The sequence below is a fragment of the Vanacampus margaritifer genome, chromosome 12 (genome assembly GCF_051991255.1).
Source record: "Vanacampus margaritifer isolate UIUO_Vmar chromosome 12, RoL_Vmar_1.0, whole genome shotgun sequence".
NCBI classification, from domain to species: Eukaryota; Metazoa; Chordata; class Actinopteri; order Syngnathiformes; family Syngnathidae; genus Vanacampus; species Vanacampus margaritifer.
In genome coordinates this window covers 5,439,226-5,456,786 of record NC_135443.1, presented here as the reverse complement: position 1 = coordinate 5,456,786, position 17,561 = coordinate 5,439,226, and the positions used below count along the sequence as shown (strand labels likewise).

The following is a 17,561-nucleotide window of genomic DNA, read 5'->3' as shown; positions in this document are numbered from 1 at the left end:
GTCTTTTATTTTTGGTATTTTAATTTTATTTTTTTAATATATTGTTTTATTCAATATCATTATATGTCTATTATTTTTGGTAATTAATTTTTTTATTTATGTATTTAAAAATGTGAAGCCGTAGCCAAAACGACTTATTTAGTGAACATTTTAACAATGGAAGTCTCTGTACAGCCACGTTACCACAAATCACTCCAAATTCCAAAAAATGATTCTCAACTGAAATGAAAGTCTCAACAGGTCGTGCGCTTTGAAGTCATATTTGATTGCTCAACAGCTGGCGGTCCAAAATCATAATACATAAGTCAGCCACCACGGGCGAAAATCAAGTTGCGCTAATGATCATGCGGCTTATGATACGACTTTGACCTTTTCGAGGATCCTGTATATGAGCGTCTGGCTACGCGCCGACTATTAAATAATACAATCATACAGAGGAAGGTGATCCCTATCTCGCACGGCGACGTCTGGCTCTGTCGAGACCGACATTAATGCAATTGGAATCTTTTCTCTTTTTGCTTCATGAATATTTTCAACCGTTTGGCTTGTTTCTTGGATAGGCTAATGGAAAAAAATGTGCTCCTGAGAGGTAAGTCCAGATTTGTCACCTTCATGCAGTCACTATTACAGGGTAGGGCTGTGCAATTAATTGAAATTAAATTTCAATTATTACATTCCACAATTACAAAATCAGCATAATCATAAAAAAAGATGAATAAAATATTTTTGACATTATCAATACTGATTTTGAATTGTTTAAATTTATACATTTGCACTTTTTTTTTACATTTTAAAATAAGTAATTTAACAAATTTGGTTTCATCCAAAAGGAACTTGCACAATAGCGTTTCAACAAATTTTAGTGTCTTAATATTTTTTTATTTGTTTTTTACGTTTAAACCAAAAATCCTCTGCACAGTGCACATGCTGCACTCCAACTTCATGTTTTTGCCAACATAAATAAATATTAATATAAATATATATTATTATAAATTATGTTTGGTCCAAAAGGAACTTACATAATTATAGTGTTTTTATTATTTTTTAATTGGTCTTAATGTTTTTAAATGTGTAAACATTTTCTTGTTTTGTACAAAAAAATAAATGATTGTGCTACTGCACAAGTTTTTTGCCTAAATAAATAAATAAATATTATTATTATGAATTATGTTTGGTCCAAAAGCAACTTACATAATTATAGTTTTTCTATTTTTTTTATATTGGTCTTAATATTTTTATTTTTTTGTTTTGTACCAAAAAATAAATAATCGTTTGAATTGTTTGATTTCAATTATTGCCAAAATAATCGGGATTATTATTTTTTCCATAATGGAGCAGCCCTATTACAGGGAGAAAACATTTTGAACTCATGACAAGGTAACAAACATACACACATGCGCTCTTAGGAGAGGATTCTACAGTAGGTTTATAGTTGTAAGTATTATTCAAGCGAGAAATAAAACATTTACTTATTTTAAAATTATAGCCACAAAAAAAATGGTAGCGACCCTGCCGTTGAGGCCATGAAGGCATGTGAATGTGATTGGATGAGAAAGTCAGACTGATTACTCGAAGTCCACTTCACTATAATCACCTTCTCATTGACTTAAAAACAATCTGAAGTCATTATAGTACAAAAAAACACAACACACGCAGAGTTAATCATTTAATGCCTGCACGACTACTCTTGCGCTTTGAGGCAAATTCCAGTCGACTTTGGCAATTGTTCCAGCTTGTTTTGACATTTCCACTACATTGCACCTGTGGCCAAACATTATTTTATTGGGAGGTTCTGATGCCTTGCTGCATCCATCTGCCTGCCATGAAATAACTCTTGTCAAAAAGTGACAGCTTCTGATCTCTATCACTGTGATTCATTCGCTTTGGTGCAGTGGAAGGGATCCTGGGAAAGGAGCGAAAGTGCAGCGTTTGCATGTAAACGCAGCGGGAGGCATCACATTTCGTTTTGTCATGACCACAGTGGTGGACGGTAACATGTGGAATTCTAACACCGAACCGGTTCTCATTCATCTTTATCGACACTTTCCGTGTCCTTTGATCAGTCTATCATCCTATATAGCGCTTGCACGCACATAAAACAGTCAGTGGGCCTTTAAAGTGATAATGGGCTTCCCTATTGAGAATAAATATAACGATGAATCACATCAGTGACTTGAATAACTTATTTAAGCTAAGACCCCGGTGAGTGGTAGCTGGCACATCCAGTTCTGTGAAAAAGTTATTTGCCTCCTTCCTGATTTCTCAAAAACATCCCAAGTAAAATATAAAAAGTAATTTTGAAAAGATGGGAAAATAATCCAAACTTATCTGAGCCCAGGTGAAAAAGTTCAAAAAGTTTTACCACAAGGTCCCACTTAACTCATTCCCTCCCAGCCATTTTCACAGAAGCAACCCCCTTTGCTCCCATCAGTATTCACAAATCTGTTTAGAACTATGGGCAAATAAGCTTGTTTGCGACATGGCCCTGGTTGATCTCTTATACTCTGCTGCCACCTGCTGGCCGTTTTGTAATAACTACCATTACTACATTACTACTACTTCAAGCATTCTCTTCAATTATGAGGCTGCATCAAAGCCTTCTGTATGCTCTAGCACACTGGTTCTCAGCGCCGGTCCTCGAGTACCCTTATCCAACCTGTTTTCCATGACTCCCCAGCCAACCCAGCTGAGGATCGTTATCAGGCTTCATGCAGAGCTTGCTGATGAGCTGACTGTTTGCAACACCTGTGTAACTTGTGGGAGACATGGAAAACAGGCTGGATAGGGGTACTCGAGGACCGCGGTTGAGAACCACTGCATAAAAAGGAACATTAAAAAAAAAACGTATAAATACATCTTTGGGACACTTAAAGCATTTAAAATAGAACGTATTTGTACGTTTTTTGGGAGCATTTTGCTACTTGTTGTCGATTGAAGATAACATCAATGTTGCTCAGGGATCGGGCAACGACCAATCACAACTCACCTGTTTTTTTCAAGCTGAGTTGTGATTGGTTGTTACTTTAGACCTGAGCAACATTGATGTCATCTTTGGTCGACAGCAAGTAGCAAAATGGCCGCCCCCTGTGATGGAAAAAAACAGCTGGATTTTGCTTCGTAACTCATATTCCACTAACGCAATATTAACCAGAATACCATATTTAGATTAGTAGGGTCGCATAGAACATATTATTGTTAACAATAGTTTTTTTGGTTGACTTCCTCTTTAAATTAAAGGTAATTTAGAGGTGACCTTTTCATTACTACTTGGTGTAATGTTTCAGTTTGTTGTCCTGCCGCATAAATCAAGAGCACTTGAGCTTGAAGGCAAACTGACAAGCGGACATTCACTTGCAGGATTTTCTGATAGACAGCAAAATTCATTTCAAGTCATCCAGGTCCTGAAGTTACAAAGCAGCTCCAGACCTGCACATTGTCAACACTGTGGTATTTTTTACACCAGATGTACTGTTGGCCTAACGGGCCACTCAACTTTCAAAAAGTTCAACTTTTCTCTCGTCAGTCAACAGAAAATGTACCTAAAAGTTATTTTTGGGCAAATGTGAAAAAGTAATCAGAATCAAGAAAGGGATCAAATACTTCTTCACATCACTGTATAGGCCTTCATTCCTTTTGTTATTGCATATCAGGCTATTCAGGCGACTTCTTTACCTTTTCAAAAACTCCATATACTCGGTGTGCTTGATGAGACCCGTCCGCATCATGATGGTCTGGAAACATTGCCGATCGATTGCCCACAGCTTAACGTTTGTCAGCGCTGGAAATGAGAGTACAAACACAGACACTTCTTTAAAAATCATCCTGCAAACAGGATAAAATACAGTAGCAGCCCACGCACGCATTTGCGGCTTCAAATGTTGTGTATGCAGATCAGGCATGAGGCGAATATCCCGTCTTAAGCAGCTGAAATTGAAGTTGATATGCAGCCAAAATCATGCTACATTTTCTCAAAAAGGAAACAGAGAACTTGCATATCTTAGAATTGCATATCTTGGTGCTTTCTGTTTACGGGTATTTTTGGAATTCCTTGCATGCATGACTTGCTCAAAGTCACCCGATGGCATCCTAATGAAAGTCAAGACTGTGTGTGTGTTTTTTTTAATAGCTTTTCCTCCTGTCTTCCTGATTGTGACTGCTCCCAAAAAAACAAAAACAAATTAAAGATGTGTGCAGAGATGAACGTGCCCTCGCACTCCTGCGCCTATCGTGGGCGTGCGAGAGAAGGGAAATGTGGCGGGGGAGTACTGAGGCGAGCATACAGAGTATGAAGGAAATCAGAGAATGGAAATTCTTGGTTTACAATCGAGTTCTGTTCCTACACCGGTGACATAAACAGAGTTTGTATGTATGTCAGAACCCTCCATAGAAAGCAGCAGTAAAATCAGAATTACTGTAAATGTTGGTATTAATGACACCTCTAGGCTGTGAATATTAAACAAAATAAAATAGTACATAAGGCGATAACTGCAAAATTGTTCATCACACGCCGTTTCATTCCTCTAAAACTAATGCTACGCTAACATCTACGTTAACCTTGTTTTCATTTCTAAAAACCTCCCATGGAAAGTTTCCCAATGGAATTTGGGAAATATTCATCATTAGAGTACAAACATGTACAAGTAATATTTAAAAACTACGCATGAGTATTAATATATAGTATATATTGGCTAATAAACAGAAAATTTAGGATGGTTTCAATAGCTAGCTAGCTGATTCCATGCTACTCAGTGAAAAAGGCTTTGGGGGGCTGAAATTTCAAAACAATGAAACTAAGCTCAATGTAAGTTCACCCGGATAACAACAGTGGAGTGAAAATATAGTGAGTGTGAGCCTAAGAATTATAATGACAAAAAAATGAAGTCATTTAAAGCACGGCTTCACACTGCATGCTTGGATCGTCGAAATCTCATATTGTTTTTGCCAACATACTGCAATAGTTCGACTCTAACTTTTCCCACCACTGAATTCAATTTGTGCTTGCCTGAAGGCATCAGGCCGACCCCTGCCTGATGCACAATGATGTGGCCGTATGCTATAGAACTAGACAGTTCTATTAGCTATAAAACACTCCGCATTATTCCTTTTTTTTTTTAATAGCTATTTGTGGTCATTATAGCTTTTAGCTATGGCTGTCACATCTCGCCAACATTAAGGCTAGATACACTGCAAGTCTTCTTTTTAAATGCTCCATTTTACTGCCTAAATCTAATTGTTTAGACTGACTATTTACATCTACGGGAGTCCTAATAAGAAAAGTAGTACTCTGTGTTATACTTCATTTGATAATTTTTTTAAAATGCAGTAATGACATTCAAATAGAATGCAAGTAACAGTTTGTGCCACATTGTGCTGCTCCTTCCGGTGTGTGCTGCTTGTTTGTTAGCCTGTCTGCGGCGTTTAGCATAGTTTGTTAGCATTATGCTAAAGGACTTTGGTTAGGCAAAGTTATATGGCTGATTTGAATAAACCACGTGTAATTCTCTGTTTTATGATTAGTTTGCCAGTAAACTTGAACTGGGAGTGGCAAAAAAAAAAAGAATCAGCCATCTTGATAAACTTGAAGTTAGGTCATTCTTATATCAAGGCACCACTATGAACTATGGGAAAGTTTTGGATCCAAATTATACTCATAAGAAACCAAATTTTATTTAGAAAATCTCATCTATGAAATATATTAGATGAGATTTTTGTATGTTTACGTCCACAGAACCAATGTACAATATACTGTTTATCACAGCCCAATTGTGTCACTTGAGTTTTGTCTTTTGTTTACGTGTGGAGCTGACTGGTTGGCTTCATGAGAGCGCTGGCGCGTCGTTAAAGTTCCCCCCATTAAAAGTGTGTTTCATCGTCCTCGGCGGGGCCCCAAAACTCGTTCTACATTTCAACGTGGCTGAGTCATCCACGTGCAGTGGCTCTGACCATCCTCTCCTCTATTTTCCTAATGGCTTTATTTACCTCATTATTCCCAGTTAACTTGGGAATCGTTATTTTCTATAATAACGGCTTGTTATTATTCGGCTTTGGTGGAGGAGGATTTCGGAGGTGGTGTGGGGGAGATCATAATACCTTGCTGTCTTTGTATTTTGTCAGTACTTGCCTGGTTCTGGAGATTTTTTGCAACTGTTTAGCAACTGGTAGACAAAAGTTGGCAAGTTATGAAATATATACAACATATTGAATATTTGCGGTTCAGCATCTGTGAATTCTGCTAGTCGCAGATTTGTCAATTAATGAAAAATTCCCTTATTTGCTGCTTTTATGTTCAGTCCAAAACCATATTCACAGATGGCAAATCTAGGTCCAGAAAGTAAAAACCCTACCACAGTTAGGCTTTAGCAAAGGTAAACAAGTTGCCACCTCTGACAGCAATATAACAAATATTATCTTGGCACCATTATGTGGGATTTTAATCAAGCTTTTAATTATTGCCTTTTCAAGCAGAAACAAAAAGTGCTTTGTCGCCATCTTGTGGCATTCATAGGCAATTACAAAGGTTTATGCATGAGTGTCAATAACTTTTGGATTTTGCTTTTCAATACCAGGTTAACTTCAAACCAGTTTCAGTGCATGCTTTCTTAATATTTACTGTGAGAGATGTAAGCACAGCCCTAAAAGTAGTGCTTTGGTGCTATCTTGTAGGCATTTACAAACCTTTTTGGGGCATCAATTAGTCGCTATTCACACAGGGAACCAGTTCCTTACTGTATTGGACAGTGTTAACATTTCAAATAGTCGGTCCGATCGTTTTCTGAGCAGGTCGAGGAGGCCGGATTGTTAGTTTGTGCGTACTCCATCTTATTCCAGTTGTGCCTGAGGTGCTACTAAAAAAATAAAAATAAAACACCACTCCAAATGATCTATAGCACTATATAATTATCTTTTATTTACTTAAAAAAAAAAAAAAAGTCAGCTTATCCTTTCTTAGCATTACCTCACACTTTGCGTTTACCACTCACCTGACCCGTGACTTAATAATTGCTGATACGAGATGTGATACCATTTTTCTTTCCTATTGTTATTGCTGCTTCTGGATAGCACGATTTCCTTTGGGATCACTAAAGTTTCCAGCCTAAGCCACACCACTGTAAACTATAACCACGAAGGGAAGCCTGTTGAAAGTGCTTTGCTATATTTGTAAAAGACTGTGGAGCAAATGTTGCTGGAAATGGCACGAGAAGGTGGAACATACAATTCTATTGTATAATAGTGTATACAAATTATTATTAGTTTTTTTTTTTTTATTAATCTGCAATGCAATAAAGTCGTAAAAGTGACACGAGATCCAATACATTAGTCTTAGCCATTCTTGGTTGTTTTTAGCTGAGCGCCCTGCGTCATTACCCTTTTGGAAGATCCATAAGTTTTCTGCCACTATCCATCCATCTATTTCCTGAACCACATATGCAGAACATTTCTCTCCAGATTGCCTAGATAGTCTTGAGATTTCAGTACACCTTACGTAGATCCAGGACACCCTACGCCTGATGTGGCAAAGCAGCCCCGGAACAAAACTGAGCGAGCCTGATGAAAGTACACAGCACAGGACAGTAGGTTCTGTGTTCTTTTCTTTTTAAAGAAAGAAAAACTCACGGAAATAACTTGAAATAACTTGAAAGTGATGAGATGGATTTTTTTCCTGAAGACTTTTTGTTTTTATCATATTTGCATGATCATTGCTAAAAAAATAAAGCTAAGACACACATGGCCAACATAAAAAAAAAAGAGTAGAAAATACCAAAAAAATGGATGGACAGAAGGTATTACAAAGAAAACAAAAAGACTGATTTGTTCATAAATATCCTTTCCAACCAAATAAAATCACTGTATCTCAAAATTCAGCCAGAGTATGAATCATTTTTAGCTCAACTGTACATTCAAAATGAATGAACTTTCTCATGTTTTCCATCCCTCTGCAGACAACTTTATAAATAGGACCGCTCAGCGGGGGAGGTGCCCTCATTACACAGCCTGACATCCTTTACAGCTCCACTACAGGAGACACAATATCAGAAATCAAGCCAGAACAAAGACATGTGTCACGCAAACGTGTCGTGTGACACCGGCCTGCATCATCAAAAGTCTCAAGAACGCCAAAAGAAAAATGGATAAATCGAGCCCTCAAATGACTACTCAGCATGTGGAGGAGGTGGGAAAAAATTGATTAGGGTCGTCTTCTAATTTGACCCTGCGGCCGGTCACATGAGTGGGAGGTGGAACATCATTGGCCACTAAGCCAGGCAGGCGCCCATAGGAGCGTTTCAAGAGAAGGGGCGCTGGGAAATAAAATGTGTGGCTAGCCTGCAGCCGAGCGCGGTCGCTAAGCGTTTTTACTCTCAGGCGCTTGTAAATTGCGCTGAGACCCGGGGAACGAGTTATCTGCTAGCGAGGACGCTGATGAATGTTGTAATGCTCACGGGTTGCCAATTAGCTTCCCGGGGCTGAGTGGGGAGGGGGGGAATGAAAGGTTTGAAGGAATTTTGGGAAGCGTGGCAAGAGGGATTAATGAATTTTTGGAGAGTCGCACCATGACGGAGGCCAATTCATGGATGTGGCTGTAAGCAAAGTGGAGAATGTGGGGTAGGATACCGCAGGGTCTGGTTCGAATGCCGCTAGAGTTTGCCCACTAAATCCGCTTCATCATTAGTGACGTCACAGTTTTTAAACTAATATTTTGTTTTTATGTGCTGTTACATTTAACAGGGTTTTTCCCGTGTACAAAATTTAGAGGCGGCCACCTCCACCTAATTTGCTCGCCACCTCCAGCCTGAGCCATTGATATCGCTCAACACAGCGCTCCAGATTTTTTTTTAAAGTGACTGAGCTCTGCCACGAATAGCAGATACAGCCCAAAAAGTTTTTATTGCCTTTAACTCATACACTGCCATTGACGTATGACGTAAGTATGAAAACCTAGAAAAAATCTTTATTGTAAATTTAGAAGAGATATAAAATTTGTGATTAATCGTTAGTTAACTAGTGAAGTCATGTGATTAATTACAGTTTTAAAAAATTAATCGCCTGACGGGCCTAATAAAAAAAAAAACATTAAAAATAAGGGGTGTTTAATCGTAATTAATCGCATGATAATTTTATAGCTGTTATTAATGTACAATAAAAATAATATAGGTTTTCATAAAAAATGAAATGAAATTTAAAAAAAAATGTTAAACTACTAGAAATAGTTCACATGAATTTTTGACGTCAATGGCAGTGAATGAGTTAAAAAGATGGTGGCAAAGCACTACTTTTTGTCTCTGCAACTCACTTCAAGTTATCATTTTTTTGCATGTGTTGTTACAAAATAGTGACCAAGTCAAATAGTGATCTGTCGCAAATAGCAAAAATCTGTGAGTTGCTCCCTACAAAGGTTTACAATTGCTTTTAAATGTCATCAGATATTGGCAAAGCGCTACTTTTTGTCTAAATGAAATTCCTTGACTCACTTCAACGTAGTTCATTAGCACCAAGATACCACAAGATGGCGGCAAAGCGCTGCTTTTTGTCTAAATGAAGAGCCGCAGCTCACATCGACATCATTCATTAGCACCAAGATGCCTCAAAATGGTGGCAAAGCACTACTTTTGTCCAAATGAAGCCCATCAACTCAGTTCGACACAATTCCTTGGCACCGACGTGACAACAATTTGGCAGCATAACACTACTTTTACAGGAGGAAACTATTGACATACTTCCAACACTCATGCAGGAGCTGCTGTGAGCCACAGCTCACACTCACACAATAATATCGCAGGTGACATTCTACGCATTATTCTAAACGAGACATGCGAACAACAATGAAGGAAAACAATCTCATGAAATTGTGCGGACATCTATTTGTTTGCCCTTGTTACAACTCAGTGTAAGTGGATTTCAGCCTCCGGGCATTATGCAAAATAGAATATGTGCTAGTCTTATAATCCACTTTGTTGCCTATTGAATTGTGACACTAAATAATAAAACCTATTTTCATTGCACTCATTCATGGCGCTTTATGTTCTGTTGTTGCATTTGACTATTTTTTACCTCGAGCTCAGTGCATTTGTACAAGTTGGAAAATGATTCCGCTGAAGTGCGTTTTCACCGCAGGAAATCCTATCCCAAAACTCGGCAGGCTTATCCACAATGTGCTTAAATACAGATTAGAGCAGTCGCAAGCAGTGAGCTGAGTTTTAAAAACGTGCGTTTGTCAGCATTGTAGCATCAACAATACAAATAAAAGCTCCCAGCTGGGTAAATACGTCACTAGTGACAAAAAGGTTGCCAAAAGAAGAGTCGCTACCAACAAAATGTTTTTTTTTTAGTTTGTATGTCTGGGCTAAAAAAAAAAAAAATACACATAAGTAGCCTACATGCCCAAGCAACAAGTGCTGTTATAAGCCCATTTGGCCATTTTAGTCAGAAGCCTGAAGAAACTCACTCCTGGGAAAGGCAAAGACAGACCAATAATAGATGGTTATAAAAGGTATGAAATGATGTTGAAAATATTTCTTAACAAAATAAAATCCATTCATCAATTTATTTAAACCCATGGAGCTGGGTAAAAAATAAAAGACAAAAAACTATGGCTAAAACATAAAAATAAAACAATTTACTCACGTAATTCATATTTATATTGCAATTACTCCTGAATAAAAATGACAAATGAGCGTACGTGCACGTGGGGTTGACTGTACATTCAAACACTAAAATGGGAAATACAAACTTTGGCATGCATGGGGTTTGTTTTCACTAAGCTAAAATGAAAGCTGCATGTGGATTTGAGTCCGTAAATGCACAGAAATGTATCGCGTGGACGTGGACACCCTGCTAAACCGGCAAGAAGAAAAATAAACTGGGGAAAAAAAGATTTAGACGACAGATGATGAGAAAGACAGAATCCTGGCAGACTCTTCACTTTCTCTCTCGCACTTCAGCACGCTCATCATCAAAACCTTGTGATGCGGCAAAGAAAAATGTGTGAAATGATAATAATCAAATGTGCTGTGTTGTTTATTCAGATGCTCTTGCCCGCAGGTGCTGATTTTAGCACTTGGCGATGTTTAGCAAGGAGCTGGATCTCCAAACTAATGAGCGAGAGCTCTCACTCGGGTGTATTATTATAATCAGAGAAGGCGTTTGAATTGTTCCTGCCCGTCAAAATGTGACGTGCCTGCTTTTTGCAACTTCCCCACACACACACACACACACGCGCGCGCGCTCGTGCAAAGTACGGAAGAAGTGCAGGGGCTGTCATGGCAGCACGCTGGAACAGTGCAGGCTCTAGTTCCCTAAAGTCATTAAAAGCATCAAGTTAGGTCGGATTGATGGAAACGGAGCGTGAGAAAGTACGACGGGTCATTAGATGCCACGTTTGGTCACAGAGCTGCAGGTAAATACATCAGGAATTCCCTGTATGTTTATTATCTCCACTTAGCAGTCCATGTTTGCGTTGCTAGCGAGCATAAAGATCTTCAAATGTGATACAGATTTGAATAAAAAGTTCTGATACGATGGATGGATGGATTACAGAGTTAGACAGATTACGCAAAAATGGCAATTAGTTAGCTGGTTGGTTAATTAGCTTGTTTGTTCATGAATCTGTTGGATTAAGATACTGTAGTGAGTGAGTGAGTGACAGATTATAATTAGTTAGTTAGTTAGTTAGTTAGTTAGTTAGTTAGTTAGTTAGTTAGTTAGTTAGTTAGTTAGTGTAGCTATTAAACAAGTTTACTTCAATTTCTACAAAAACTTGGACTAGATCCTGCTCTAGTTAGTTAGTTAGTTAGTCACAGTAGCTCATAAACAAGTTTACTTCAATTTCTACAAAAACTTGGACTAGCTCCTGCTCTAGTTAGTTAGCTAGTTAGCTGGTTCATAAACAGGTTTACTTCCAATTTCTACAAAATGTAGCAGAAGACTAGGTATAGTTAGTTAGTTAGTTAGTTAGTTAGTTAGTTAGTTAGTTAGTTAGTTAGTTAGTTAGGCACAAAAGGGGGAGAACCACATTTGCACTCTCTTTTCAAGGTTTCTCATTTTTCACCTAATGTTTTTTTTTGTTTTTCTTTGCCCTCTTTTGGTTCGATTAGTGGATGTCGTTGATATTTGTCAACTGAGGGCATGTGAAGCCCTTTGAGACTCTTGTGTGATTAAGGGCTATATAAATAAACTTGACTTGACTTGACAAAACTGCATAACCAATATCTACAAAATCTTTGATAGAAGTAGTTCATGGGCTAGCAAGTCAGTTGTTTGGTTAATGTATTCGTCAGCAGTTATACGCAAAACCAATTTTTAAAAATTGGTAACAGTTTACCCTAAATTTGTTGCAACTTGTTATTCTGAATGTTTTCTTTGACCAACAAATGTTCTGTTATTAGAGCACATTTTCTAAAACTCCTGCATCAAAGTGACAGCTTTCACATATCCGCAAATTGCAACACAGACAACTATTTGTTTTAATCAGCAGCAGACTCCAGATGCCAATATTCTCCTCCGGAACACTCAAAATCGGAGCAGCAGCTGCCAGGGCAATATTCTGCCGTGTGTCAGCCCACCTGCCATCATCCCTGCTATGTATAGAGTACAAAAGGCTTGTATATTCCAGAGGAGAACAGAGAGCGATATTGTTGCATGTTACATGTTTCTATTCCTGGATGGATGAATCTCTCTCAAGCAATGTCCAACCAACAGTAAAATTCAAAACAGACAGCCACACTTGTGGGAGTCATTACAAGAGTAATAGTGATGGTACTCTGTTCCACACACAGCCTTCATGTTTCTCTAATGATCAATGATGAATGAGGAGGCCAAAAGGCCAGCAAGAACTGTGCCGTCATCACTGAGCAAACACTGATCAGTAGTGAGGGAAATTGGCAGACCTCGAAATCGCTACTTTGTAGCTTATAGCTAGCTAGCAGTATTATGGAACTACTGTAGAGACTGATATTTTAAAACAACAACTTTGTATTGGAGTTGTGTATTAGCTATCTAGCTAGCTAGTTAGTTCTTTGGAGAGGAGTGAGAATAGCCTAGCTATACTTAGCCACCTAGCTACATAGTTATTTTGTCAGTAGGTGACTTGGTTTAGTTCCAATCCTACAGCGGTGTTCATCATCATGTATTCATCTGTTAGTTCTTCTTGCCACAAAACTTTGTAGAGGAGTAGCTATACCTGGCCACATATCCAGTTATTTTATTTATTATTTATTTAGCTAGTTCTTTAGCATGATCTAAAGAATGCCCCCCCCCCCCCACAAAAAAATGTTTTTTTTAAATGTGTTGCTAAATAATATGTTGTATAATAATAACTAAACACAGGGAACGGGGGCCGCTTCCTTGGACTAACAACAAATGACCCATTCGCATTAAATTGCTCTGTGGTTGGTTTGTGAGATAAATTTTAATTGTTTGTTGCCCCCAGTCATTACAGGCAAAAACAATTAGGCGTAGAGGAAATGTGTTTGAATAACCTGATAAGTTTGCATGTGTGTGTGTGGAGGAGGGGAGCTGCAGAAAGTCAAATGGAAGGAAATGACGTTGGTTTGCTATTTATCAGCACCTGATGCTACTTTTAGCTCCCTGGTGGAGGTAATGCCAGGTCATGGCAGCTGTCATCCATTATGATTTATCTGGATTTCGTTTTCTATCGTACATTGTCAGCTAGATGTGAACAATAACGTGTGAAGATAACGTTCCGCTGGGTGAGTGTAGTGTCAACTCACTTTTCAGACTTTTTTTCCCCCCCACATAGAAAAGTATGACTCATTGTTTTAAAAGCCTCACTGTCAGTCAAGTCAGGAGCTTCTTCTGTGAAAATGCACGCTAATCAGTGCAGAAGTGCGCGTGAGGGACATTGATTATTCTCACGAGTTCTTCACGCTACGGGGGGCACACTAGACGCGATGAGTGTGTCATTAATGGAGAAATTGGTCATTAAATCAACTTCTCCAAGAAATAAGGTCAGTGGCACAAGAGACGTCCTAGAATACATAACAGCGCTTTGCCTTCCCTTTTGGATTGATCATAGCATATTGCTACCCCCATCGGATGGATATTAGCACATTGCATCGGCCCTCACACGAATAGTAGCACATTTTCTCAGTAGCTGCGGCTCATAGTTTGGCAACCTTATTGCCTTCCTTCCGCAGGGAAATTAGAATCAGTAATCCACTCGTCAACTTTGCGACCGCCAAGGTGACACGTTCTTTTCCAGGAACTAGCTTCCCGACAAAATCCCTAATAAATTGATGGATCGATACGATGGGAGTCAATTTGTCAATGGAATCAAACTGTGCGTGCTCCCGTCGCAGGTTTTGCTCGTACGAGGCTCTCGATCAATAAGGCTCCGCTTTTATTTACTGCTAACACACGTTATTTAAGACACTAGCACTTTGTGGTTATTTTTAGATAACACAATAGATGGTTGGCATGAAGCCAGTGAGTAGACTGGCTGCCTATTTAGTCTAGATACTGTCCTTGGTTTATAACAGAGTTCCGTTTACATGGCGGCAACAATCTGGTATGGTACGAATTTATTAAAATATAAATATGTGAATTATTAACTGATACAAATTATCAATAAGTGTGGAAATAGTCTTCATTTCTATGTATGATCAATGCCAATTAATGTCAATAAAGTTGCCGTGGGAAGTAATAAAAAAAAATATATATATATATATATATATATATATATATATATATATAGATAAACAACATTTACAGTTTCATCTGAAGCAGACATAGAGAACAAACTAATACGACAGAGTTCCGTTCCTATGGTCACAATGTAACCTGAATTTGTGATAATAAATTTTCATTTTCAAAAAAGCAAACAAAAACTAATAAAAAACTAACACACGCTCCAATCTAATTAAAATAACAGTCTAAATGAAATAAAAACTAACTATAATGAAAAATCTAAAATTATTATAACTCTGACTGGCATGCTCTAACCTACGCTAACACAAGAGGAGTGTCATAATTACAGTAAATATTTGTATGAATCCCTAAAATATTTCTAGACCATAAATATAAAATGGCGTTCAATTCATTTGCCTGACCACGCTCATGAAAACACTCAAATCGTCTTTCCCCATTAAAATGAATGGCAATGCCATTATTCTGTTCCACCCTCCCCGCACAAAAAAAAAAAAAGTACAATGTGTTTTTGACAAAAAAGCAGCATTTTATACTCTTCTATTTAAAAAAAAAAACATACAGTAATGATACTATTAAATAGAATGTAAATAATTAATGTGAATAACTACGTCAAGGTGCTGCTGTAAAAACCTTTTTTTTTTATGTAGCGCGTTGTCCTCAGATGTCCTACACTTTGTTGAATGTACCAAAAAAAAAAAAAAAAAAGGAAATTCCAAATTGTCGGACAAGGCTAATTTGCATATAAAGCCCCTCCTCTGGCTTTTTACACCTGCAAGACAGTGAAGGAAAGCTAACCTCTGAAAAGACCCAGAGATTTGCGACAACCTCTAGCTTCGGAACACCTGCGCTCCCGCTGAGATGAGAATGACAACAGCAGCCAAACACACACACACTTACACACACATTTGTGCACAGCAAAGCGCAGCAAGGCCACAAACTCTTCTTGCATCTCGGCCCCTTTTTGTCGTTACACACAACAAAGGTGACTTCGAACAGTGGGATGGCGGCTACCCTGACACCATTACTGTTGCGCCTTCACATATCTCGCCACGCCATTGGTAGCAGCGTTGCCATGGCAGCGGTGGGAAAACAGAAGATTTTCATCCCTTTGGATGTTTTAGCTCCTCAAAGCCATTCTTGGTCCGTCTCGTTATTTCTGTCCCCTGTCGTCGCTTGTATTTTGCATATTTGGTGGAGATGCCTCATCTGAAAACACCTCCACCTCATTAGCAAGGAGTCCGTCTCATGAATAGGCCAGAGGCTAATGAGCTTAATTTGTCAACAATCATTAAAGTGTGAGTCAAACTCATTCTCTGCCGCTCGCATACTAATAGCGGAAAGGTAACGTGTCAATAAATCTGCCACTTGCGCTCATTGTTTCTGTAGCTAAATTGCCTTTTTTATATGGCTTCTCTTTCCTGAAGTGTAACTAAGGTCAGTTATACAGCGGAACGCAGTAGGTGGCGGAACGCAGTAGGTGGCGCCTTGTTAAGAATATAATCACAAGCTGCATTGCTAAAACGCGTACGTCCTTGGCTTCTAAACAATGGATCTAATTTCTTTCTCCTGGTATGTTACAGGTCAAATTGCCACTAGGAATAATAAGTCAAAATAAAGGTCGAAACATATTCTGCTGCCTTATTGTTTTGTTTTCTTTAAAAATATATATTGAATGTGTTTAATGACACTATTGCTAACTTGTATATGTCATTAGCTTGCTAATCTCATTTCTTTCATCACCCCTGTTATGTTGAATGTCAAATTGTTCCAAGGAATATTAATAATAACAATTATTATTATTATTATTATTATTATAAAGAGAAGGGTAAAAAAAAACATTGGCCCACCTGGCCATGGGGAAACTGAGCAGCCATTTTGTCTTACTAAAAGTAATATAGAAAAACTGTTATTATTCATACATCGTTCACCTGATTTGGATATAAATATCCTTAAGTTTAATTTCAAATCAATTGTGGTGGTGTTTAGCTCCAAAAATATGACAATTGTACTGTTTATTTCCCAATATTTATTATTTACCTATTTATTTATTGACCTGGCTACCATGTGATCAGTGAAGCGGGATGGTGGTAGCGTATGTGTGCTGCCAATGCAACAGGTTGCCATTTATTTACTGATGATGTGACAGCTGACAAATGAAGTGTTTCGGGCATTATTATCTGCTCACATTCCGCCAATTACTTCAGAACGTATTGGATGGCGCTTCACAGTGCAGATGGACAATGACCCGAACTTTGCATACAGCAAAAGGAACCAATTCTGAATTCAAAGAAGTGGAATGTTTTGCAATTGTAAGTCAATCAATCACCTGACCTGAATCTGAGTGAGCATGCATTGCACTTGCTGAAGACCAAACAGAAGGGAAGTTGTCCGTCCAAAAAACAAACAGAAACTGAAGACATTTGCAATTAAGGCCAGGGATGAAAATCCAGCATCTGGTGATGTCTGTGCGTTCCAGACTTCAGCCTTCAGGCAAAAAAATTGCAAGCAAGTATAAAAAGGACAAGCTTCATTCAGCATTGTTCATTTTTCCCATTACTTTTGGTCCTTTAAAAACATAAATTTTATGGACCTAATAATAGATGATAATGCCTCTGTACATACCAAAGTTTAAGTACCGAAAAATCTGATTATGAATATAGGAGACATTACACCACTAGTTCCAGTGTGCCGACTCAGCGACTTTTTTTTAGCTAAATTTAGCGCCTGCTAAACATCTCTCTTTTTAAAAAGCCACCAGCAACAAATCAAACATCTTTCACTTATTTAATCTATCCATACACCCTTTTAGCCATTGTTCCCCTTACGTCTGCTCAAAGATTTAGCGCGCTCTCTAAATTTCATCTCGTGTCAAAACGTATCTCCTTTGAAGAGGAAATACT

The 17,561-nt window shown here is 38.2% G+C and overlaps 1 protein-coding gene across 4 annotated transcripts in view; it reads right to left on the bottom strand.

The window, feature by feature from the left end:
* LOC144061798 (cGMP-dependent protein kinase 1) overlaps positions 1-17,561 on the bottom strand; it is a 108,529-nt gene that overhangs the window by 33,290 nt on the left and 57,678 nt on the right. For all 4 annotated transcript variants that reach the window (XM_077582562.1, XM_077582561.1, XM_077582564.1 and 1 more), the window contains one exon: positions 3,673-3,778. In XM_077582562.1, coding sequence (XP_077438688.1) covers positions 3,673-3,778 — 106 coding nt within the window. The remainder of the gene's footprint in view (positions 1-3,672; positions 3,779-17,561) is intronic.